General features: G+C 38.6%; 2 protein-coding genes across 2 annotated transcripts; both read left to right on the top strand.

Moving 5' to 3' along the window:
* The first annotated feature begins 8,220 nt into the window (after nt 1-8,220).
* On the top strand, nt 8,221-13,492 carry LOC132879534 (E3 ubiquitin/ISG15 ligase TRIM25-like). The gene is made up of 5 exons (XM_060913730.1): nt 8,221-8,831; nt 12,054-12,149; nt 12,294-12,527; nt 12,660-12,831; nt 13,030-13,492. The coding sequence occupies exons 1-5, from the start codon at nt 8,241-8,243 to the stop codon at nt 13,197-13,199; spliced, it is 1,263 nt and encodes a 420-aa protein (XP_060769713.1). The 5' UTR covers nt 8,221-8,240; the 3' UTR covers nt 13,200-13,492.
* Nucleotides 13,493-19,731: 6,239 nt separating this feature from the next.
* On the top strand, nt 19,732-20,469 carry LOC132878553 (stonustoxin subunit beta-like). The gene has a single exon (XM_060913675.1). The coding sequence runs from the start codon at nt 19,873-19,875 to the stop codon at nt 20,443-20,445; it is 573 nt and encodes a 190-aa protein (XP_060769658.1). The 5' UTR covers nt 19,732-19,872; the 3' UTR covers nt 20,446-20,469.
* Nucleotides 20,470-24,329: the final 3,860 nt, after the last annotated feature.

Raw genomic sequence — 24,329 nt, 5'->3', positions numbered from 1 at the left:
TTTTGGAGGTCATCAAACCCAACTTGTATTCAATATACATGGTTTAATGCTGCAGGAAACGGTCAGTGTTCGAGACTAGATTACTGGCTTATCTCTTGTGAGCTGTATAATGATATTTTAGATTGTGAAATTTCAGCCTCTCCGCTCACAGACCATTGTACGATTAGTCTAAACCTATTCATGTCTAAGCAACATAAGATCCTTCCTAATATCTGGACATTTAATCACGACTTATTACAGAACGGTGAATTTTGTGATCAGGTGAAGTCTCTTATTTTGGAGGTTGAAGAGTTAGACATGTCTGATAGGAGTAAATGGGAATGATTTAAGTTTAAGCTCAAACAAATAGCAATTGGCATGGGTAAAAAACTTTCACATATAAGGAGACAAGAACAAAAGGATCTGATTGATAAAATTAATACATTAGTAAATAACACAACTATCCTTCGAAAACATGTCAGAATTACAGTCAATGCAGTCTCAACTAGACGAAATGTACACAATAAAGGCAAATGGAGCTTCCACTCGATCAAGAGCTGGATGGATCGAACAGGGTGAAAAAAGTTCATCGTATTTCTTTGGACTTCAAAAACAAAGACAAACTAAGAAAAAAATGAGTAAGCTTATGACCAATGATAATATAATAGATGATCAGAAATGAGTACAGGATGGAATTTGGCTCTTTTATTGCAACTTAAATTTAATAAATCAGAATGTGACATCTTATTGTATCCCATCAATGATGACATAAAAAAAAAATGAAGACAAACATACACTTGATGAGGAATGAACTATAACAGAAATTGAAATTGCATTAAAACAAATGAAAAATGGCAAATCACCAGGAATCGATGGCTTAACATCTGAAATTTTAAAATACTTTTGGGCGGATATTAAAAAAAATATATATTATATAGAGCATTTTTAGAATGCATTTACAAAGGATGTTTATCCCCGACGATGAAGACAGGCTTAATAACCTTGCTACCAAAACCCAAAAAAGACTTCTTGTTACTAGACAATTGGAGACCTATAACCTTACTATGCAATGATTATAAATTACTTGCCTTAGTATCTGCTAATCGTCTAAAGTGTGTACTTGTAAAACTTGTAGACGAATATCAATCAGCCTTCATGAAGGGAAGATATATTCAAAACCACATCCGACTGATTCTGGATATGACTGATAATCAATCAATTATTCAAGATTTTACGTGGAATCAGACAAGGCTGCCCAATTTCACCAAAATTATTTATTTAATGTACAAAAATGCTAGTGTACTTAACCTTGTAGAATAATAGAACCATTACTATTAATAGGAAGACTTTATTTCAACAAGAATGGAATTATAAAGTTTTAGATTTTACTGATCTAATGGATGAAAATGGACATTTAATGCAATTTAATTCATTTGTAGAAAAGTTTCATTTAAAATGTGTCTATAGAGAATTTAATTAAATTTGTAGAGCTATTCCACCTCCCTTAAGGTTCACAATAAAAAATACCCTTGAATATTCAAAGGTGTCGGTCAAACTGCCTGAATTGAAAATCAGTGAAAGAAAATCTAATAACAAAGGAATTAGGAATATTTTAAAATGGAAGCTATTCCCCGATATAAAAAAAAAGTAAGAATAACTGATGGAGGAACACTAACAAATACACACTGTAATTATCTAAGACGGCCAATTTCACCCACAGTGAAAGAAATTCAGTTTAAAATACTGAACAATATTTATCCAGCTGCTGAAACTCTCAGGAAAAGGTTGAATTTGCTGCTGTCTGAAAATGAGTTCAGCACAGAAACTCCATCACTGGGGGAAACTTTATTCTCCTGTGCTCTTATCTTTTATTCTGCAAAGCTTTGATTGTAATATTTGAATAAAAATCCCAAACTCACAGATAAACCTGGATGTATAAGGTTCTATCTGCGGGCCAATCATCATCCAGGCTGAATATGGGATGAACACGACATCGGCAGCCTGAACCGATCATGTACTGGATGTTCTAATGGAGTTTAAATATTGTTCAATGTTTTACAATCAAATCTCAGGGTTTAGAAACAACTTCAGATTTGAAAAAGTGAATGTGGATTTTACATCTTAGAACACAAGCAGAAAAATCAAATTCATTCCAAAAGTGATGTTTTATTTTTATATAGTGTGACCTGAACAGGTTTAAAATGTTGTTCTGTTCTGGCTTTATTACTGTTTATTAGTTATTTAATGAGACGCTGCTTAATATGAAACAAACACAACTTTATAATGCGAAGGTCATGAGATCATTTTCTTTTTAAATTTGACGAGTTTCTTGTTTGACAGTTAATTTTTAACATTCCCTTTTTAATTATTTTAAATTATTCATCTGTTTTAATTTAAATATTAAAATGAGTGTTTTTGTGCAGCTGGATTGTGTTCTAGTGAAACAGACGACTGAGCAACAACGTGGCAACGTGCAGGAATTTTACAGAAAACACTACACACTTTTATTCTGGATCACACAATCTCACTGTAGAACCAGAAAACCAGTAGGGTCCAAACCCAGCATATAGAGTCTGAGTGAATGTGGTGTGGACTCTGTGGAGGAGCTTCATCGTGTCAGAGACGCTGTAGAAGGACAGAGTTCCTGCACTGTGATACACATACACTCCTATTCTGGAGGGTGATGGAACTCTGAGAACAGTCTCAATGCTGTTGTGATAGAAAGAGAGAGAAGAAGAAAAACAACACAGACTCCAGGACTGACTGCACACGACACAAAGACCTAGTTTACCCAGCACCCCTTAGGTATTTTAAACAACCAAAATCGAGCATTGGCCTAAATTAATCATTAACAATAAACATTAATCTCATTAAGTATTATTTAAACAAAAAAAGTCGATGTAACTGTAAGACTAATATGAATGTGTGTAATGTAGTGCAGAAACTGAACTCATAAACTAGTAAATAAGAATAACGCAATCCATTCTCCATTTTCTCTTCTCATGTTACATTCAGCCATGCATCGGAGCCTAACTTTTTTTTTTTAATGGAAGTATATAAAACAGGTACAATCTAACAAATCCACAAAAATCAGCATAACACATGAAGAAAATACATGGATGTAGACAAAAATAAATTAAGCAGAATAACTAGGCCTATAAAATTAATAAAACAAACAGGATAAAAAGATAAATAAATAAAAAATAAACAACCTCAGCAATGCAGATGTTAGATATGCATCGTAGCCTAACATAGCCTACATAATATTCTGCGTGTGCGCCACCTACTGGTGCATGTAGGATTCAGAACACAGCAGACGATTGCAGAGTTATAATCTGATTGAACCACACGGAGCCGAGTACCAGACAGCAGATTCTTCACCTCCAGCACTGACGGCCTCATGTTGCTATTTGTTCGATTTACAAATAGTATACTGGACTTTAGCTGCATATTTTTACTTTACAAGATAGGCATCAAGTACATTTTACATTTTGGGCAGTTTTAAGTGCATGTTGGCGGGTTTTGAACATATTTTGGGCTGGAAAACGTCAGCAGTATCTGGCAACCCTGAAGTAAAATTGGAACCTGTCAAAGTTCTTGAGCCCTCGTGCTGTTTTACCATTAGATCAATCACATATCAGCTTAAACTAGCATTCTAAAACTAGTTAAAGATCCCACAGAAGAGAGCGACTCCCCCTGCCAGCCTCATGGAACGCAGTGTTTAAGGCTCCGGATGGGTTTTATTTCCATTTATGAGGGAAAGGAACATACACCCTCCCAACAGTCAGTGCGCTATTCGCTTGGAAAACACATTTGCAAATTGGTAGAATGAGTTCATCATCACATGCAAGATTTGCAGTTAATCAAATGGATTTCATATTATTATTATTATTATTATTATTCATGAATTACTACAGTTCTGAACTTCAAATGTTAAAAGTCTGGCCTTTGGAGAGATGATGGAGACTCTTTTGGTGGAACACAACAGAGCAAAATATTGTGACCCTCTAATGTTGACTTGAAGTTGGCACCACTGGGGGTTGGCATTGGGTTTTTGTCCCCACCAATGTTAATACTAAACCTACGCCCTTGCCTACATGTTATCTCGTTCTAACTGTTGTGACTTTTATCCAAATGACAGCTGGCAATACGTTGTTACTTTGCACTTTTTGTTGATCTGGGTACTAATCTTTGAGAAACTGGATTGGCAGAATGTTGCCTGTGAAGAAAAGAATGTCTTTTTATTACCCTGTGCCAAGTTAATATTCACTTCAGTGCAATTTTTATGAGCCATAAATAAAGGAGCTGCAAAGATCCACAGCGGAGATGGGAGTATCTGTCCATAAGACCACTTTAAGCTGTACACTCCACAGAGTGGGACTTTATGAAAGAATGGCCAGAAAAAAGCCATTGCTTACAGGAACAAAAATAAGAAGAAAACATGTTTTCAGTTTGCCCAACAATATGTGGCATACTCCTCAAACAAATGAAAGAAGATTCTCTGGTCAGATGAGACTAAAATTGGTCTTTATGGCCATCATGGGAAATGCCAAGTGTGGTGTAAACCCAACATCCTGAGAACACCATTCCTACAGTGACGCATGGTGGCAGCAGCATCATGCTGTGGGGATATTTTTCATCTACAGGGACAGGAAAGCTGGTCAGGACTGAAGGAAAGATGGATTGCACAAAATACAGGGCAATTCTGGAGGAAAACCTGTTTGAGTCAGTCAGAGGTTTGAGACTGAGATGAAGTTTCATGTTCCAGCAGGACAATGATCCTAAACATTCTGTGAAAGCTACACTGGAGTGGTTTAAAGGGAAACATTTAAATGTCTTGGAATGGCTTGAACAAAGCCCAGACCTCAAACCAATTGAGAATCTGTGGCATAACTTGAAGATCGCTGTACATCAAAACAACCCATCTAACGAAGGAGTGTGAGCAGATTTGCCTTGATGAATGGGCAAAAATCCCAGTGGCTAGATGTGCTAAGCTAACAGGGACATACCCCAAGAGACTTGCAGCTGTAATTGCAGCAAAAGGTGGCTCTACAAAGTATTGACTTTGGGGAGTGAATACCTATTCACACTCCAGATTTCTGTTTTTTCACCTTAATTATTGTTTGTGGAACAATAAAACAACAATTTTCACCTTTAAAGTGGTTGGCATGTTGTGTAAATCAAATGGTTCTAACCCCCCAAATCCATTTTAATTCCAGCTTGTAATGCAACAAAACAGGACAACCACCAAGGGGGATGAATACTTTTGCAAGACACTTTAGAATGGTGCAAGGAATTGATTCAGAAAGTGGCAGCAATGCAATAATAAGGATGCTGGCTGCCTTTCAACACAAGGAAGAAGAAAAAGCAGACAGGAAGTGTGAACCCTTCAGGTGTGTTAGTAAATCTCAAGTGGGGTATTGACAAAGAAACAATGATCATTCTCTAGAAATCTTTAATTTTATCATGTCTTGATTATGGTTGGGAAGTTTATGATACTGCATGTATTTCTAGGAAAAGACAATTAGATGTTATTCAAAATCAATGCCTTAGAATCTGCACTGGTGCTCTTCAATGTACTCCTATCTCTGTTTTGGAGATAGACTGCTCTATTATACCTTTGGACCTAAGAAGATAATTCAAACAAACTCAAAGTGCAATTAAATATAGATCTTTTGAAGATAATCCAACAAAAAATGTTTTTTAGCAGAACAACATTGTGACCTTAATCTTCACTTTTGTCCTATATTTTCTAAAGTTGTTCGTTTCGTTAATAGTCTTCCGGTTCCAGCTTGTAATCCTTTGGTTGATCCTTTTCCATTCTGGGAATCCCAATCTCCAAAAGTTGACTTGGATTTTGTCGCTAAAATCTCTAAACAAGAGGATAGTAGTTGCTACATGTTACAATTGGCATTAGAACACATTCAACTCAAATACATTCAACACTTAGATATATTTACTGATTGTTCAAAAAAAGATTTTGATTGTGCATCTGGCGTTGTAGTTCCAAGTCTACATATTCAAAAAGATTATAAAATCTCAAATGGTACTATTTTTAGAGCTGAGTTACTAGCAATAACAAAGGCTTTGGAACTTCTTATTGATAAACCTCGCTTTCAAAGTGTGATATTTTCTGATATTCCTTGTCTGCCTTACAAAAAATTCAAAAGGAAGATAATGACATAGAATTATTAGCTTTCCGATAGCTGATGTGCAAGTTTTATCTTATGGGTGGTAAGGTTGTTTTTTGTTGGATTCCAGCTCCTGTGGGTATTAAAGGAAATGAAATGGCTGATAAATTGGCCAAAAGATCAGTAAATCAAACCTATTATGGCATTCATTACCCTTTTACCACTTCTGATATTACAAAACATATCAAAGATGCTATTTTTCCAATATGGCAAGACGGATGGGAAAATTGCCAAACTGGTAGATTCTTCAACCAACTTGAACCAAATATTGCAACACATAATACATATTCTGACAGAAACAAACACAGGAGAATTACAAGACTGAGATTTGGAAAATATCTACTGAATGATACACAAAAGCAAAGGGGAGTCCCATATACATTTTCGTACCTTGGGGGAGTGCCTGTTAGAGAGCGCACTTGTCCTGGGCCATCGGCATAGTGAGGTAGGGTGGCCAGTTCCTTTCCTCGCCGCCTTTAACTTCCCCAGTGTTTTCACCAGGTCCCCATTCACTGCTGGGTGGACAGGGAGCGAGCCCCAGATCCCTGCCGAGCCGAGGCTCGAACCAGGGACCATTCGCTTAGCGGTCAAGCGTTCTAACCACTTGGCCACCTGCGCGCCAAATGATACACAATTTCTTTAAAAAAAAAACTCCAATCAGTGTCCAACTTGTGGTGTAAAAGAATGTCAAACACCTGCTTCTAGATTGTATCAAATATCCAAACTTGCATGATAAAATTATTCAAAAAATGAGAAATAAACAATTAGATATTAAAATTAAAAACTTACTTTTACATAAAGAATTTTATGATGACATAAGTTTATTATTGAAAAAGAAATAAAATTAATTTTGAAAAAAAAAAGAAACTTGTATTTAATGTGTGTGTGCTTGGTCACAATATGTGAACTAGTAGTTCCAATCCTGAAAGGACACCAAATCGCTTCGAATGGGAGCGTCCCTAAAAGAAGCTCAAGTTAGTAAATCTCCTCAGCTGTGAGCCGTGTTTATTCTGGATAGATCTCCTGTTGATGATCTCGCCTCATCTCTGCCTTTCCCTTTGATTTTAATGATATTTCTGGTGGATGGGGTTTGAACCCTGCACTGACTGGGATTAGATAAAGTCTTGTGTTAACACAACTAGCAGATTTCTTTCTTCTGCCTTTCAGGAGATTCATTTCAGTCTGTTAACAATGTTAAAATGACCAGTGTCAGTGTGGGTTTCCTCCTGGTTCTCCAGTGTTCTCCAACTTCTCAAAGACACATCTAATGACTGATTGAGGCGACTCAGGATCTCTGATCTCAAACATATTCATCTACCAACTTCATTTCCATCTCAACAATCTGTTCATGAGAAAGAATTCTTCATCAACCCAGAATAATGTTCTTGATAAAACATGATGTCAGGAATAAAACAGGATGAGGCATGCTGCTCCAGGAAACTAATCTGCGATGAGGTGGTGGGATGTGACCCAACACAAAGTGGATTAGTTTCCATTAACAGCACGTCATGAAGGGTTCAGGCACTCGTGAAGGCTGGAGCGCTCATACTGAGTGAAATGGAGATTATGTTTAATAAAGATCCACTTTTGTGATTTTTATTAGCAATAAACAATGCAAAATCAATAAAATACAGTTTTCCTTCCTGACAGCTGCGTCCTCCTCACTTTTAAAATGGCTCCAACATTCTTTAGGGATGAAGATCAGTTTAAAGATGTCACGAGGAAAAAGCTGTTCAAGTGAAACAATTGTAATTTATCAACAAGGCTGTAAGTTGTGCTTGAGGTGTCAGTAGGTGGAAAAGTCCAGAAAATTAAGATCCATTCTGTGAGTATTTCATGAAATTAATCCTAATCAGTGCGGCTACATGGGTTATATTTCTGCACTGAAGGGAGATGAAATGGTTAATAGAGGAGTGTTCATGATCCCTCTGTGTTTGTGCTCCTCCTCTCACATTATCTCTCTTTCACAGACACAGGACCAGGAGGTCACGCCTCATTTCAGAGAAAACAAAACTAACCCCTCTCTCTCTCTCTCTCTCTCTCTCTCACTCAGTGTGTGAGTTCAGGAAAATGGCCGAGGCCAGTATTTCAGTAGCTCAGGACCAGTTCAGGTGTCCAGTGTGTCTGGATGTCCTGAAGGATCCGGTGACTATCTCCTGTGGTCACAGTTTCTGTAAGGCGTGTATTAATGGCTGCTGGGATCAGGAGGATCAGAAGGGCGTCTACAGCTGTCCTCAGTGCAGAGACACTTTCACGACAAGGCCTGTTCTACGCAGAAACAACATGCTGGATGAAGTGGTGGAGAAACTGAAGAAGACTGAAATCCAAGCTGCTTCTCCTGCTCACTGTTACGCTGGACCTGGAGATGTGGAGTGTGATTTCTGCACCGGGAGAAAACACAAAGCCATCAAATCCTGTCTCATTTGTTTGGCTTCTTATTGTGAAACTCATCTGAAACCTCATCTTGAAGTTCCTGCTTTGAGAAAACACACATTAATTGAAGCCTCAGCAAAACTCCAAGAGAAGATCTGCTCTGAACATAACAAGCTGATTGAGATCTACTGTCGTACTGATCAAACCTGCATCTGTTATTTGTGCATGTTGGAGAAACATAAAGACCATGACGCTGGTTCAGTTGCAAAAGAAAGAGCTGAGAAACAGGTGAGAACTAGAAATCTTTCCAGAATTAAATCATCTTAATTATAGTTTCCCATCTAGAAACAGGTGCTTTAGTCAGTGATATGATTTGAACTTTAATTTCAATGTGTGTCTCAATCAGAAGGATTCTGTAAAAGCTGATTAAAATTGTCTGTGTTCTGGTGAACAGAGTGTTAAATTTATCTTCAGTGATGGTCGTAATCTGGTTAGGGGTGGGTTTCCTGATAACGGTGCCCTTTAGACCTAAAGAGAGAGTTGAGAGACTCTCTTAAGGAATGAACGTTGTCTCTGTGTGTGGTTTTCCGGAACTCGCTCGTAAGAAGGAGTCTAAAGAGCAACAGGATGAAGAGCGTCGTTGCAGGTCGCGTCCCCGATATAGGCATTAGTAGCTGCTAAAGGCAATCGTACTGTCGTTGCTGAAGGCATTAGTAGTTGCTAAATCCAGTCGATAACGTCACATGGTGCTGGTTTTTAACCAAAATCTAATGAAATATAAAGTGTTTAAAATAAGATAATATATAGTATCATCTGGAAGCATTACATATATAATGTGGTAATTAATTAATGAAACTATTTTGTTTTTGGCAATTTTTTTTTATTCCAAGCGTGTTTTTAATGAAATGAACAAACGTTCACATGAAAGAATGAACAAATAATAAGCTAAATAATGAGGTAAATGTGTTCCCCGTGCTCGCTCATTTCACTGTTACCCCCCGATCATGCAGTCAGGATTATTTCAGCTGTTTTCCACAGTGCAGAGTGGGCCATGTTCTCCCTTATAAGTGCACAGAGAGAGAGAGAGAGAGAGAGAGGTTTTGATCTGTGTGTAGTGTGTACCAAAGGAGGTTTAATATATATAGTCAACCTTATATATAAGGAGGTCAATTCAACCTTCTTAGGTACACACTACACACACATCAAAACCTCTCTCTCTCTCACACACACACACACACACACACACACCATTAGAGGTGCAGAAATGTGTGTCATTTATAACACTAAATTAGTTAATCACTCGCCTAATGGAGCTAAATTTGATTAAAATATAGTGATATAAATGTGACATTCTGATATCCATACGTAATTCCATAACATACTGAAATATATTCATCGTGTTTTGTGTATATTTATTTAATAATTAACAGAGCTGGACAAAGAACCCAACTTCATTACTTAAGTCAAAGTACAGATCCCACTGGGCAAATGTTACTCCGATACAAGTGAAAGTTGGACAGTCAAATTTTTACTTCAGTTAAAGTACTGCAGTATTTGCTTTTAAAAATCCTTAAGTATTAAAAGTACATTTTCTGTCAATGCATTGTTGTATTATAGCCACAACGCTTACAAAACCTAATGCCTCTGAAACACCTGACTGGATTAACTGACTAACTTGTAGAACCTGTAGAATAAACGCCTGGTAGAATGTTACACAATGAAACACAACTGAACTGAAAAAGACCCATTGTCATTGTCATTTTTTTATTGTAACCCTCCTCCCCACCGCCACAAAGCAGCATGGTAGTGTTCTGACCCAGCTCTGGCAGTGTGTGCACACATGTATGTGTGTGTTAATCAGGAAGACAGTGGAACAGCTGTAAATGCAGCTTGCTCAGAAAATAAAAAGGACAATCCAACCTGATTAAAACCCAGATCCGCACCTCGAGCTTAATAACGGCCCAACAGCAACTCTGCTTTAAGCAAGACAACAAAAAAAAGGTGCAAGACCATCATCTGACATCAAAACAAAAAATTCCAGCAGTTTGTTAAGTGTATGTATTCATGCACATATGAATCTGCCTGTGGAATCATGTCAGTGAAGCTCCACCTGACATGCTAACAAACTCTTTTCAAACTCGAAATCATATTGGGCAGCTAATATTACGAGAAAAGAAAGATTTCTACTTTTTTGTTTAATTGGCAAGATTATAATAAAACATTTCTGAAAGGACTTCAGAAAAGTGAACGTTATTCATGTTAGTGTAACTCCGTTTTTACATGCTAACTAACAGTGTCCAAGTTAACTAGCTATGTGTAAACATTAGCCGTGGACAAGGCGATGGCAACTTGGCAAATCCACAGAAAGTCATTTGACTAATCAGACTGTGTAGCGATTGCAACGTTATCGCGAGCTCTAAAGCACAGACAACTTCACTGCAAGCTTTCTCTTGGAATAAAACGTTTATATCCCTCAATATGCTTCCGCAGGTTGGATGGCGAGGTTTTGTAAGCTGTGCTGTGCTCCGTTTTAGGCAAAAAAAGCAAACATTTAAAATGAAATGACTTTTTTTTTTTCCTTTCAGAAAACTGAACCATGGGTTCTAGCTATAGAACCGTGGGTGTGTGCATTCCCCAGAAGAACCGCCTCCTTCCATTCTGCCATCAACTGATCGTGTTAAATAATGCTGCGGAGAAATCATTGATCTTGATTTTATCCAGTCTATGGACGTGACGTGACCCTAGTGATTACTGATAGACTGTCTCAGTGTCACCTGCGGAAAAACCAATCACGTTTTAGAAAAGAAAAGAAAAAAACATCCACTTTCAAATCTGCTTCATAGTAACGAGTAACGAGGACCTTGATAGAAATGTAGTGGAGTAAAAAGTACGACATTTGTCTTTCAAATGTTTCCAAAAATGAAAAATAAGTTTCCAAAAAAAAATACTCAAGTAAAGTACAGATACTCAAAAAGTGTACTTCAGTACAGAACTCAAGTAAATGTACTTCGTTACTGTTTGCCTCTGATAATTAACTCGATGTATTTGCAATGTAGAAGAAAACTAATTGAACATCACCAGCAGATTCAACCCCAGGTTCCCCCGCTGACTGTGAGAGTCCCTCAGAGCCGCATGCGCATTCTGTGGATTCGGCAGCGAGCGAGTCGCTCTTTGTTTTGAACGAGTGCTCCGGGTCTCTCGTAAATTCCGAGCAAACTAAAGGACGACTTGTGCTACAATGTTGTTCGGGAAAACCACGTTAGCTTGATGATGGATCTTAAGAGGTCATTTAAAACTCTCTTGGCCTTAAGAGGCTTTCGGGAAACCCAGCCCAGATCAGTTAGTGAACATTTCTCTCTCTCTCTCTCTCTCTCTCTCTCTCTCTCACACACACACACACAGAGTACATAACCTTCGGAGTGAAACATGAATGTACTTTGAACTGACATTAATATGGAACCAGTTTGCTCGTACTGTATAAAAAGCTGAATGTATTTTATTTGTCCTCAGAGTGAGTTAAAGGAGGAGCAGATGAAATCCCAGCAGAGAATCCAGGAGAAGCAGAAGAAGGTGCAGGAGCTGAAACAGGCTGTGAACACTATAAAGGTGAGCAGTGAGCAGAGACAGAGCTGCTCCTAGAAACACACACAACATGGACAACGAGTCATTTACAGTCCCAGTAAGAGAGGGAATGATAGATGAGCTTTAAATCTTGTGTGTGTGTGTGTGTGTGTGTGTGTGTCCTAACAGCTCAGTGCACAGACAGCAGTGGAGGACAGTGAGAGGATCTTTACTGAGCTGATCAGCTCCATGGAGAAAAAGCGCTGGGAGGTGACGGAGCTGATCAGAGATCAGGAGAAGGCTGAACTGAGTCGAGCTGAACGACTCCTGGAGCAACTGGAGCAGGAGATTGCTGATCTTCAGAGGAGAGTCACTGAGCTGGAGCAGCTTTCACACACACACGATCACATCCATTTCCTCCAGGTAACACTCACTGTCTGATCTACAGAGCCAGCTGTTCCTCACACACTCTCTAAAACACCTCTCATTAAGGGAACAATAAATGTCCCTGTCTGACATCACAAGTGGGTTTTACATTTCATTTGCTTTCTGTAGGTTTTAGCTTCTGGACGACACTCTCCTCAATTACACAGACCATCATTTCACACAGCCAGCGTCACTGTCCATCAACATCTCTCATTTGATGGAGTGAGGAATTCTCTCTCAGATCTGAAAAAGAGACTCGAGGAATTCTGTGAGGACGAATTCAACAAAATCCCTCCACATGGTAAGAGGAGCTGTTCCTGCTGGAGAAACACAGTGATGTGTTATTTCTTAGCGATGCTCCTGCTTTCTTTTCTGCAGACACTTTATTCACCCGACACTTTGAACTAAAACACTGATTTAAAATGAATAAACTGACTGGATCACTTTCAACTCTTTCCATCTTTTACACAAATTCATGTTTCCATTTTTCTCTCCACAGCTGCAGCAGTTCAGATCATTTCAGGACCAGAACCACAGAGCAGAGAAGAGTTTCTGAAATGTACATCTAACACACACACACACACACACACACACACACACACACACACACACACACACACACACACACACTCTTCTGGGCCTGTCATGATAACAAATTTTGTTGGATGATATATTGTCTCAAATTATTGCGATAAACGATATTATTGTTGACGTCTTTTCAAGACAATTTTATGCCACTAGTAAAATAATAATGATCATGCAAATACACCCTTTCATAGAACAGTAAACTTTTTAATTCAGTCAACTTATTCAATTCAACAGTGGAACGTAAAAAATAAATCTAAATAAATAAGCGAAAGAAATAAAACAACAATCAAACAAAACCACTCACAACAAAAACGATAAATAAAATACAATTTATGGCTCTTAAAAATTGCACTGAAGTGAATATTAACTTGGCACAGGGTAGTAAAAAGACATTTTTTATAAAAAGACATTTATTTCTTCACAGGCAACATTCTGCCAATCCAGTTTCTCAAAGATTAGTACCCAGATCAACAAAAAGTGCAAAGTAACAACGTATTGCCAGCTGTCATTTGGATAAAAGTCACAACAATTAGAACGATATAACATGTAGGCAAGGGCGTAGGTTTGGTATTAACATTGGTGGGGACAAAAACCCAATGCCAACCCCCAGTGGTGCCAACTTCAGGTCAACATTAGAGGGTCACAATATTTTGCTCTGTTGTGTTCCACCAAAAGAGTCTCCATCATCTCTCCAAAGGCCAGACTTTTAACATTTGAAGTTCAGAACTGTAGTAATTCATGAATAATAATAATAATAATAATAATATGAAATCCATTTAATTAACTGCAAATCTTGCATGTGATGATGAACTCATTCTACCAATTTGCAAATGTGTTTTCCAAGCGAATACTGCACTGACTGTCGGGAGGGTGTATGTTCCTTTCCCTCATAAATGGAAATAAAACCCATCCGGAGCCTTAAACACTGCGTTCCATGAGGCTGGCAGGGGGAGTCGCTCTCTTCTGTGGGATCTTTAACTAGTTTTAGAATGCTAGTTTAAGCTGATATGTGATTGATCTAACGGTAAAACAGCACGAGGGCTCGAGAACTTCGACAGGTTACAATTTTACTTCAGGGTTGCCAGATACTGCTGACGTTTTCCAGCCCAAAATATGTTCAAAACCCGCCAACATGCACTTAAAACCGCCCAAAATGTAAAATGGACTTGATGCCTATCTTGTAAAGCAAAAATATGCAGCTAAAGTCCAGTATACTATTTGTAAATCGAACAAATAGCAACATGAGGCCGTCAGTGCTGGAGGTGAAGAATCTGCTGTCTGGTACTCGGCTCCGTGTGGTTCAATCAGATTATAACTCTGCAATCATCTGCTGTGTTCTGAATCCTACATGCACCAGTAGGTGGCGCACACACAGAATATTATGTAGGCTATGTTAGGCTATGATGCATATCTAACATCTGCATTGCTGAGGTTATTTATTTTTTATTTATTTATCTTTTTATCCTGTTTGTTTTATTAATTTTATAGGCCTACTTCTCATCTCATCTCATTATCTCTAGCCGCTTTATCCTGTTCTACAGGGTCACAAGCAAGCTGGAGCCTATCCCAGCTGACTACGGGCGAAAGTCGGGGTACACCCTGGACAAGTCGCCAGGTCATCACAGGGCTGACACATAGACACAGACAACCATTCACACTCACATTCACACCTACGGTCAATTTAGAGTCACCAGTTAACCTAACCTGCATGTCTTTGGACTGTGGGGGAAACCGGAGCACCCGGAGGAAACCCACGCGGACACGGGGAGAACATGCAAACTCCACACAGAAAGGCCCTCACCGGCCACGGGGCTCGAACCCGGACCTTCTTGCTGTGAGGCGACAGCGCTAACCACTACACCACCGTGCCGCCCCATAGGCCTAGTTATTCTGCTTAATTTATTTTTGTCTACATCCATGTATTTTCTTCATCTGTTATCCTGATTTTTGTGGATTTGTTAGATTATACCTGTTTTATATACTTCAATTAAAAAAAAAAAGTTCGGCTCCGATGCATGGCTGAATGTAACATGAGAAGAGAAAATGGAGAATGGATTGCGTTATTCTTATTTACTAGTTTATGAGTTCAGTTTCTGCACTACATTACACACATTCATATTAGTCTTACAGTTACATCAACATTGGTTTGTTTAAATAATACTTAATGAGATAAATGTTTGTTAATGATCAATTTAAGCCAATGCTCGATTTTGGTTGTTTAAAATACCTAAGGGGTGCTGGGTAAACTAGGTTTCTGTGTCGTGTGATGCCCGTGATCTCTGATTGGGTCACAGAAGTGTTTAATATGGATTGGATTGGATCAGGGGCGATTTCTCAGAGACAACAAGGGAAGCTGAACTTCCCCTAAAATTCTCTCCCCAAACTGCAGCGTCTACGACGTTGAATTCTCATTAAAACAATAACTTGCATAACATAATATATGCCCAAGATTGTATTTACGTTCATAACTATCCCTATGTCATCCTGTAACTTATTTGAGTGATGTCTGACGAACTTGCAGTTCGCTACGAGAATCACCTTTGCTGCCAAAGGGTATCTTTGCGGGCCAAGAAGCCGGGCTGATAAAGGATTATTGGAGGTGGTGTTTGAAAGACATGAGGAGGGCAGTCGCTGTTCTTCGGCAAGGAACACGGAAGCATGATCAGTCAGTCCCTAGCGGATGTCGAGAAAGTGTACTTGTGTGCCAAAGTGCTGTCCGAATTTCTTTTCATATAAACGTTTCTTCTCATTGATGTCTCTGTACATTACTCTGTAAATAAATGTAAATATTACTCATTGTGCTCCATTAACTTTCATCCATTCTATCAGTTTGATCATTTGTGAATTCACTCGTTTATTTCATTTGTAGTTCAATCAACGTGGTTGTAGGCTAGCTTGAGCCTTATTGGGATCTGCAGTGCTAGCTGCTAACAGCTGGTATCTATCTGCTATAATGGCAAAGTACGGCCAGTCATTTTGCCCCACCCCCGCCTCGCGCTCCGTCCAGTGCGGTAGTGATGTCCCGTTGCTCGCGCGCCACAGCAGAGACCCGCGCGACCTTCAGCCGGTACAGTCGCTGTTCTTTTACCACCTCCGTTATTCTCATCTTTCCGGTGCGTTCTTGATTTTTACATTGTGTCCTATTTTGCCATATCAAATACCCAAAATGGTATCGTATTATTCATATTTAAGTGAATAATCAATTGTCATCATAACTTGGCATTTTTAATCCAATCAATCAAAAAGAGGAAATTTTTTTCAATATTTTCAAAAAAATTTTACAAAAACATTTGAATTGTAATAAAACAAATTCCACAGCAGAGGCCAGATAAAGCAAGACGCTATCTTTATTCTTATTAAACATGATAAAAGAAACATTGAGTGTTGGGTAAATGCAAAAAAAAAATAAAAATAGTAAAATTAGAAAATTTATTTTTTTGACCATAATGTCCCAAATGAGAGACCAGTTTCTGAGACAGACCCACATAACAACAAATTGACTCATGACAAATAACAAATAATTGAAAAATTGTATTACGTAGACCTAAAACTGAGCTTCCCCTATTTCAAAGCCCACCAGCCGCCACTGGATTGGATGTAGACTAGTGGACGGAGATAGTACATAGAATGTGCTGCATCAAAGTCCTTCTAAGGCCATGTACACACGTAGCCGGGTATTTTTAAAACCGAACATCCCCCCCCCCCCCCCCCCCCCCCCCCCCGGTTTATAAAAATGTTTTATCCACACCACCTCGTCTTCGAAAAAAATCCCTTCCACACTTAACCAAACATCTGCGTTTTCAATCACATTCATAAGCATTCCAAACCTGTAGATGGCATTATTTCCCCAAATCCTACCCCCTAATCACATCAGAATAGCCCTCTGTTGGCGTCACTTCCGCCTAAACATAAAACATGACGCCAAGCTCGTTCGTCTGGACAGACTCGGAGACAGAATTGCTTCTAAACACAGTTTTGGAGTATAAACTTCAAAAGACGCAAGAAAACGTTGATTGAGAATCTTATCAGTAGTTGGGCTTCTAAAATTAAACATGTAAATAGCACCTGCACAATAATTAACGCTTTCAAGGCACTACTCCGATCCATTACTCTTTGTCCATGCTTAATCTGGCTTCTGCAGTAAACAAAGGTCGCACGTTTGACGTCAGGGCAGATTTGTCATTTTTTTGGCGCAGATTGTGACGTTCTAAAACGCAAACCTCCGGTTATCTCTGTCTACACGAAAAGGCATAAACGGAGTTTTCAAAAATCTTCACGTTGCCCGGAGTTTTTTTAAAATATTTGTTTTTGATGTGTTTTCATGTGGATGACAGGCCAAAACGTAGAAAAATATCTTCGATTTAGCACAGGGGTTTTCAAAGTGTGGGAGAGTCAGCCCCCCCTCGGACAGCAAATAAACAACAGCGCCCCCCCCTTACAATTTTTGTTGTTGCTATACTTAATGTTCCATTCGTATTTTAAAAAAATGGTTGTTGTACACGTTATTTTTTTCTTTTTCACATTTTAAACATCTGTGCTTTTTAAAACATCTTGTTTTACACATTTTAAACATCCCATAGCATTGTTAACTAGCATCTCTTGGCAGACAACACACTGTGGCAGTGGAGCATCTTCAGATCCAGTCCATGAAAATCCAAACTTTAAATAATCGTGGTCATACTTCCTTCTTTTTCCAGTCCCCCAGGATTCCGCGGGCCTTTTTTGTGATTGTTGTGGGCTAAAATGTCTGATGTTGCGGGGGTTTTTCCAAAAAAATTGCGATGAAAGTTGCGGTGTTTTTTAGGTTTTGTTGCGATTACATTGCGGGAGGAAGTGAAAGTTACGAGAAATTGTTGCGATTTTCTCTTTTTGTGATTAAAATTGAGTGATATGTTAAATATTAAGTTATTACTGAAAAACTATTGATTAAAAAAACAAAGAGAAATGGTCCTATAAACAACTTTACCAATATAAAAGATTACCAGGACTACAAAAATGCAGAAAAATAGGCTTTACTTATCCAAATGCACCTGTTGGTTCAAAAGTTAAAGTGCATAGAACCTCACAGCACAACATGAAATTACCTTAAAATATAATATAAATGCCTCAGCTTTCATGTAAGAAAAAAAAAACTATTAATACTAGTACTGTGTACAGTCAGTCTCTCCTGAAGACTAAATTAAACAATAATTATAAACTAATAAAATAAATGGCTCAGGCTTCATAGAAGAAAACAATTTGAACAGAATCTCACAGTATGATGCTGAAGCTACCTAAACAATGGAAAATAAAATACCACTTTGCCAAAAATGTTGGCATCCATTAACTTCTTGTATTAAGTTTAAAAAAAAATAAAGTGCACACAGTCCTTCACTGTAAACATAAAACACTTTCAGTGTTGCCAGATACTGCTGTCGTTTTCCAGTCCAAAATATGTTCAAAACCCACCAAAATGCACTTGAAATCGCCCAATCTGGCAACACGACGCGCATGCTGCTTCTCTTGAACACACGGAAGTAAGGCGGAATGTAGTTTGTCGACGTCACCTCAAGACGACGCCAACGATTGTTCAAATTTGCGGGAAAGTTGCGGTGATTGGATATAATTGCAACACCGCCCTGAATTCGTGGGGATTGGTTGAATTTGCGCTGAAGTTGCAAATCGCAACATCCTGGAGGCTCTGTTTTTTTGCTTGGCCCAGACTTTGTCTCCTCACTCACTGTAGCTTTAGGTACTAAAAACTGATCCATTTTGTCTCTCACGTTGCCCCCCCCCCGAAGAACTTTGGCGCCCCCCAGGGGGGCACGCCCCACACTTTGAAAAGCCCTGATTTAGCAGATACTGGGCTACGTGTGGATGGGGTCTAAGGCTGCTGGGCCATAGAAGGTTCACGCTGCACGCTGCATGCTGCACGCTGCACGCTACACGCGTGTAAAGAAAAGTGGACAAACGTAGCATGACTTGCTCTGGGCCATAGAACGGCGTTCACGTTGCACGCTGCACACTTCACGCGTGAAGCATGAAATGAACATGCACACTTTTTTCTAGGCGTGAAGACGGAAATTCCAGTCAATGCATGCGGTCACCGCCGCGCCAGCCAATCAGAACGGGTCTAGGGAGATAACGCTATGCTTTCAGGGGAAAACTTCAGAAAAAATATAATTGAATGGTATAATTGAAAAATAGTTCTTCATCGGGATTGTCAAGCAGATTATAGAATGTTCGGTGAAATTCACCACGGGTTTCTCTCAGAAGGAAGTGTTCTCGGCTCCAAATTCTGTTCCTTTTTCTCTTCCTCTGTCTCAGTAAAAGCAGAATGAGGCAATCGTCGTCATCCGAAGAGTCCATATTGTTGGTTACTCGGTCAAAGTAGAACAGACGCAACACGTGAACATCCAAGCATGAAGTTTAATGGCCCACGGTCCGGTTCTTCACGTGAACGTGTAGCGTGCAGCGTGCAACATGCAGCGTGCAGCGTGAACCTTCTATGGCCCAGCTGCCTAAGGCTGTAGAAGTGTCTCTGGCTGCATTCTCACTCAGAACATTCATGCGAAATGTTTATAAACAACTGATAAAAAAAACCCGAAATAACATCAAACCGCCCAATCTGGTAACACTGTTTTACTTGGCAACAGGATGTATCTGAATTCTGATTGGTTGTTGTATCTGAATTCTGATTGGTTGTTGTACAGAGAAAAGTTTTCACTGCAACCGAACTGCTGTTTTCGTGACCACGCCCCCAGCACGGATATTCATGTTCACATTGTTCAGTTTGTTTTTCTCTTTTATTTTAGATTTCTGTTATCTGACTCTGGATCCCAACACGGCACATCGTCGCCTCATTCTGTCTGAGAAGAACAGAGCGGTGAGAGTCAGTGAGAGAGAGCAGCGTTACTCTGATCATCCAGAGAGATTTGATTCCTGGGAGCAGGTGTTGTGTAAGGAGAGTGTGTGTGGACGCTGTTACTGGGAGGTGGAGTGGAGCGGTGCTGATGGTGTGTCCATATCAGTCTCATATAAAGACATCAGCAGGAAAGGACGGGGTAAAGAGTGTCTGTTTGGATTCAACAATCAGTCCTGGAGACTGTGGTGTTCTTCTTCTTCTCTCTCTTTCTGTCAAAACAGCATTAAGACTGATCTCAGAGTTCCATCAGCCTCCAGAATAGGAGTGTATGTGGATCACAGTGCAGGAACTCTGTCCTTCTACAGCGTCTCTGACACGATGAAGCTCCTCCACAGAGTCCACACCACATTCACTCAGACTCTATACGCTGGGTTTGGGTTCTGGCTTTCTGGTTCTACAGTGAGATTGTGTGATCCAGAATAAAAGTGTGGAGTGTTTTCTGTAAAATTCCTGCACGTTGCCACGTTGTTTCTCAGTCGTCTGTTTCACTAGAACACAATCCAGCTGCACAAAAACACTCATTTTAATATTTAAATTAAAACAGATGAATAATTTAAAAAAAGGAAATGTTAATTAACTGTCAGGCAAGAAACTCGTCAAATTTAAAAAGAAAATGATCTCATGACCTTCGCATTATAAAGTTCTGTTTGTTTCATATTATTCCACAAGGTTAAGTATGCTCGCATTTGTGGACATAAAATAAATAATTTTGGTCAAATTGGGCAGCCTTGTCTGATTCCACGTAACATCTTAAATTTTGGTGTCATTAAAGGGTTAAGAGAGATATAACTATAAATATCATTGTGAAATATTTTAATAACCTTGCAGAACCCTTTTCCAAATCCAAGATTTTTGAGTTTTATAAACATAAAATCGTGCTCCATAGTGTCGAATGCTTTGAAAAAGTCTAGAAATAAAACAAGACTATCTGATTGAATAATCGATTGGTAATCAGTCATATCCAGAATCAGTCAGACGTGGTTTTGAACATTTTTCCCTTCATGAAGGATGATTGATATTTGTCTACAAGTTTTACAAGTCCACACTTTAGACGATTACCAGATACTAAGGCAAGTAATTTATAATCATTGCATAGTAAGGTTATAGGTCTCTGTTGGGGTTCACCCCAGTCAGAGACCCCGATTCCTTCGTGGGCCACCCTCGGCCGAGGACGAGAATGATCAGGTCGAGAGAAAACAGACAAGGAATAAGAGATTCACGTCACTTTATTCGCACAGTCACTTCGTCAAAGATGAAAGATTACAAACACCTTTTATAACAAATCATAATCTCTCCAAATGGCTATTGTGTCTGTCAAATGTGTGTGTTTGTATGTGACCTCAGAGAGGGGTGTGTGTGTGTGTGTGTGTGTGTGTGTAGAAGTGGGTAATGATCTTGAATCAATCATAATATAAAAACATATTTCTGATGACAGTAAGGTACAGATAGATAAATATTATAGTTAGAGCATGGAATGTCTAAACACAGATAATGTATAGTCTACGGAGTCTATTCAGAGAAGGTCAAAGACATTAGTTTGCACAGAAAGGATCTAATAATTTAACATAATTTCTTAACACATGAATGTGTGTTAAGTCAGTAAATTACATCCTGATTTCATCAACATAAGCAAAATAACAAATAACAATATGTCTTTAATAATGCTAAAACAAGGAATGTTATAAGAAAATAAACATAAAAAATAAGAACAACTTAACCACAAGAACAATGAGAATGTCTGAAAGAGAGAGAACAATTAAACAACTAACAGGTTAATTAACTAAATTAGGTTAATGCTTTTAAACTAAAAACCTTTAGAATCATAAGATCTTAATTATAATTATAATGTCATTATGAAACTAATCTAGAACTATAAAACTAATATTAATCACGGAATGCATTCAATAATTACGGGATCCAAATCACTACCATAGTATATTTCAATATATTTCAGTATATTTCATAGCTTTTATGAAGCTATGACCTAGGTTTCAACTGAATGAATTAACATGAACTTTAATTCTACCATTTCAGAGTGTGTGTGTGAGTCGATCTGACACTAAAACAGACCTTCAGACACTTCTCTGTTCAAAATACACATTCATATCAAAGAATAAACAGAATGTTCCTGGACTAAGGTCGTTTCAACTAATATAATTTTGACACAGAATAAGCCAAGAATTAATACTTAACTAAACTTACATATATCTACATATATCTTGATTTAACCTACTGATAATAAAATTTGACCTAACAATCCCCCCCTTTGATAATAGTATCACTATTATCAAATCCTAGCATCCTCATGATCATATATGTGATTACATCGAGAATTAATCCTGAGTTAGTCTTTGCCCTTCTTGACGTATATTGGTGCTCAGAGGGCGGGCATGCCCAATCAGCCCTCGTCCCACCTCACTGGAGCTTAGAGAAACTCAAAACCTCTTAATTCCCAGATACACGCTACTTCCTTCAGAGTAATTTGTTCTAAAACAGTGAGGAAAAAATGAAATTAGAAGGCATATCGACCTAAAGTGAGAACAGAGTCCTGTAAGAATACAGAGTTTCAGAGCATAGAGATGTGTAATAATAGTAGAAAATGGCATCAGATGAAAGACATAACACATTCGTGTGGTGTGCGCTTGTGCAGTCCAGTTAGCGAAGTTAGTCCAGAAGATGTTGTCTCGAAGTCCAGCTCGAGCGGGTAACCCTGCCCCGAGCAATGAAGTGGTCCAGAAGGCTCGGGCGGGTAACCCTGCCCCGAGCAACAATGAAGCCACGAAACCCGTGATGAGGACTGTCATGGTTGTAGTGAGGATGATTGGTTCCAAACGGGGCGCAAGATCTCTTCCCCTCTTTGTTCACAACGTCTTGAGGATTCTCAGTCGAATCTGTGTAGAGCTCAGAAATAGAGAGAGAGAGAGAGAGAGAAAACTGGCCAGAGGGAGACTAGATAGGGACACAAAGCGTTAATAGCAGCAAACTTGTTATTGTAACACAACTTTGTTATGGAGCCTTCTTCAATCGAGTGGCATGGATCCACTGTGGAAAAAGATCAGTTAAAACAGCAGTAAAAGTAATGGCGACTATGTCTGCAGGCCCATTATATTGGTTTCCCAATTGTCCAAATCATTACTTTAAAAAAGTCACACCAGCACCTGTCTCCCACGTGAAAGGGGTGTGTGGTGGAGATAATATTGTATTATTGACCTTGGTACAAATTTTATGCAACTTATCTATAAGGGCTGCAGAATACTCATCCATATGCATTTTCAAATCAGAGGTACCCGGAGCCAGAGTTCCCTTCTTCCAGGGGAAGAATATTATTCCAAAAATAATTTCTTGGTGTCACACGAATTTCAGCCAGAATGAATTATGGATTACAGAACCAAACCTGTGTCCTGCATGACCTTAATTAATTTGTCTTTCAATGTTCGATTAGTACGTTCTACGATACCAGAGGATTGAGGAATGTGAAAACACCAGTTTAGTTTAGAGATACTTACAAAGGTTTTGTGTGACTTTTGAGGTAAAACGGGTACCCTTGTCTGAGTCTATGGCATTTGAAACCCCATAACTATAACAATAATTATTATTGATTTCTTATTATTTTATTGTTGTTATTTTATTGTTCTGCTTTTATTGTTTGTTTTTCTTTTTTTACTGTCCAGTGTCCTTAGGTATCATTATTATTATTATAACTAGGTATTAAAACGAGTAACTACCTTCGTGTTCTCTCGAGAACAGGGAAAAACTTCTACCCATTTAGAGAATTTGTCCACAATCAAGATGACAAAAATCAAATGAGAAAGAAAGAGCGTATGTCTCATGCAGAATATCAGGCTGATATTGACTGAACACACAGAATAACCACAGAGGTGTTGATATTATTATTATAAATTATAAAACAAGAACCATCTGAGGGTTTAGAACAAGAACCATCAAAACAAAGAGTACTTCCCCCATCCCTAGAGGGAAAGAGATCAGACCTGATACTAGTAGTATGTACGATTTTTAGACAGACAATATCAATGTCATCCCAAGTGTCATCCCGAGAATTAAGGAGGCGTGCGAGAGCGCGACCTACATTATCAAAAGAGGATGTGACACGAATTTCGAGATTGTTAGTAGAACAGAGAATAAATAGTCATATATTAATTTAATTATCTATTAAATTACTGATTAAATTAATTTAATGGGTCTGTAAATTTTGCAAGACCTGTTTAACTTGATGTGATGAGTGCAAGATCAATGGGTGAGACAAAACCAATTTTTTCGCATCTAAAACCATCAAAGCACATGCGGAG

The sequence above is a fragment of the Neoarius graeffei genome, chromosome 2 (genome assembly GCF_027579695.1).
Source record: "Neoarius graeffei isolate fNeoGra1 chromosome 2, fNeoGra1.pri, whole genome shotgun sequence".
In the NCBI taxonomy this organism is placed as follows: Eukaryota; Metazoa; Chordata; class Actinopteri; order Siluriformes; family Ariidae; genus Neoarius; species Neoarius graeffei.
The sequence above is the reverse complement of the archived record's forward strand: the minus strand, read 5'-3'. Positions and strand labels throughout refer to the sequence as shown.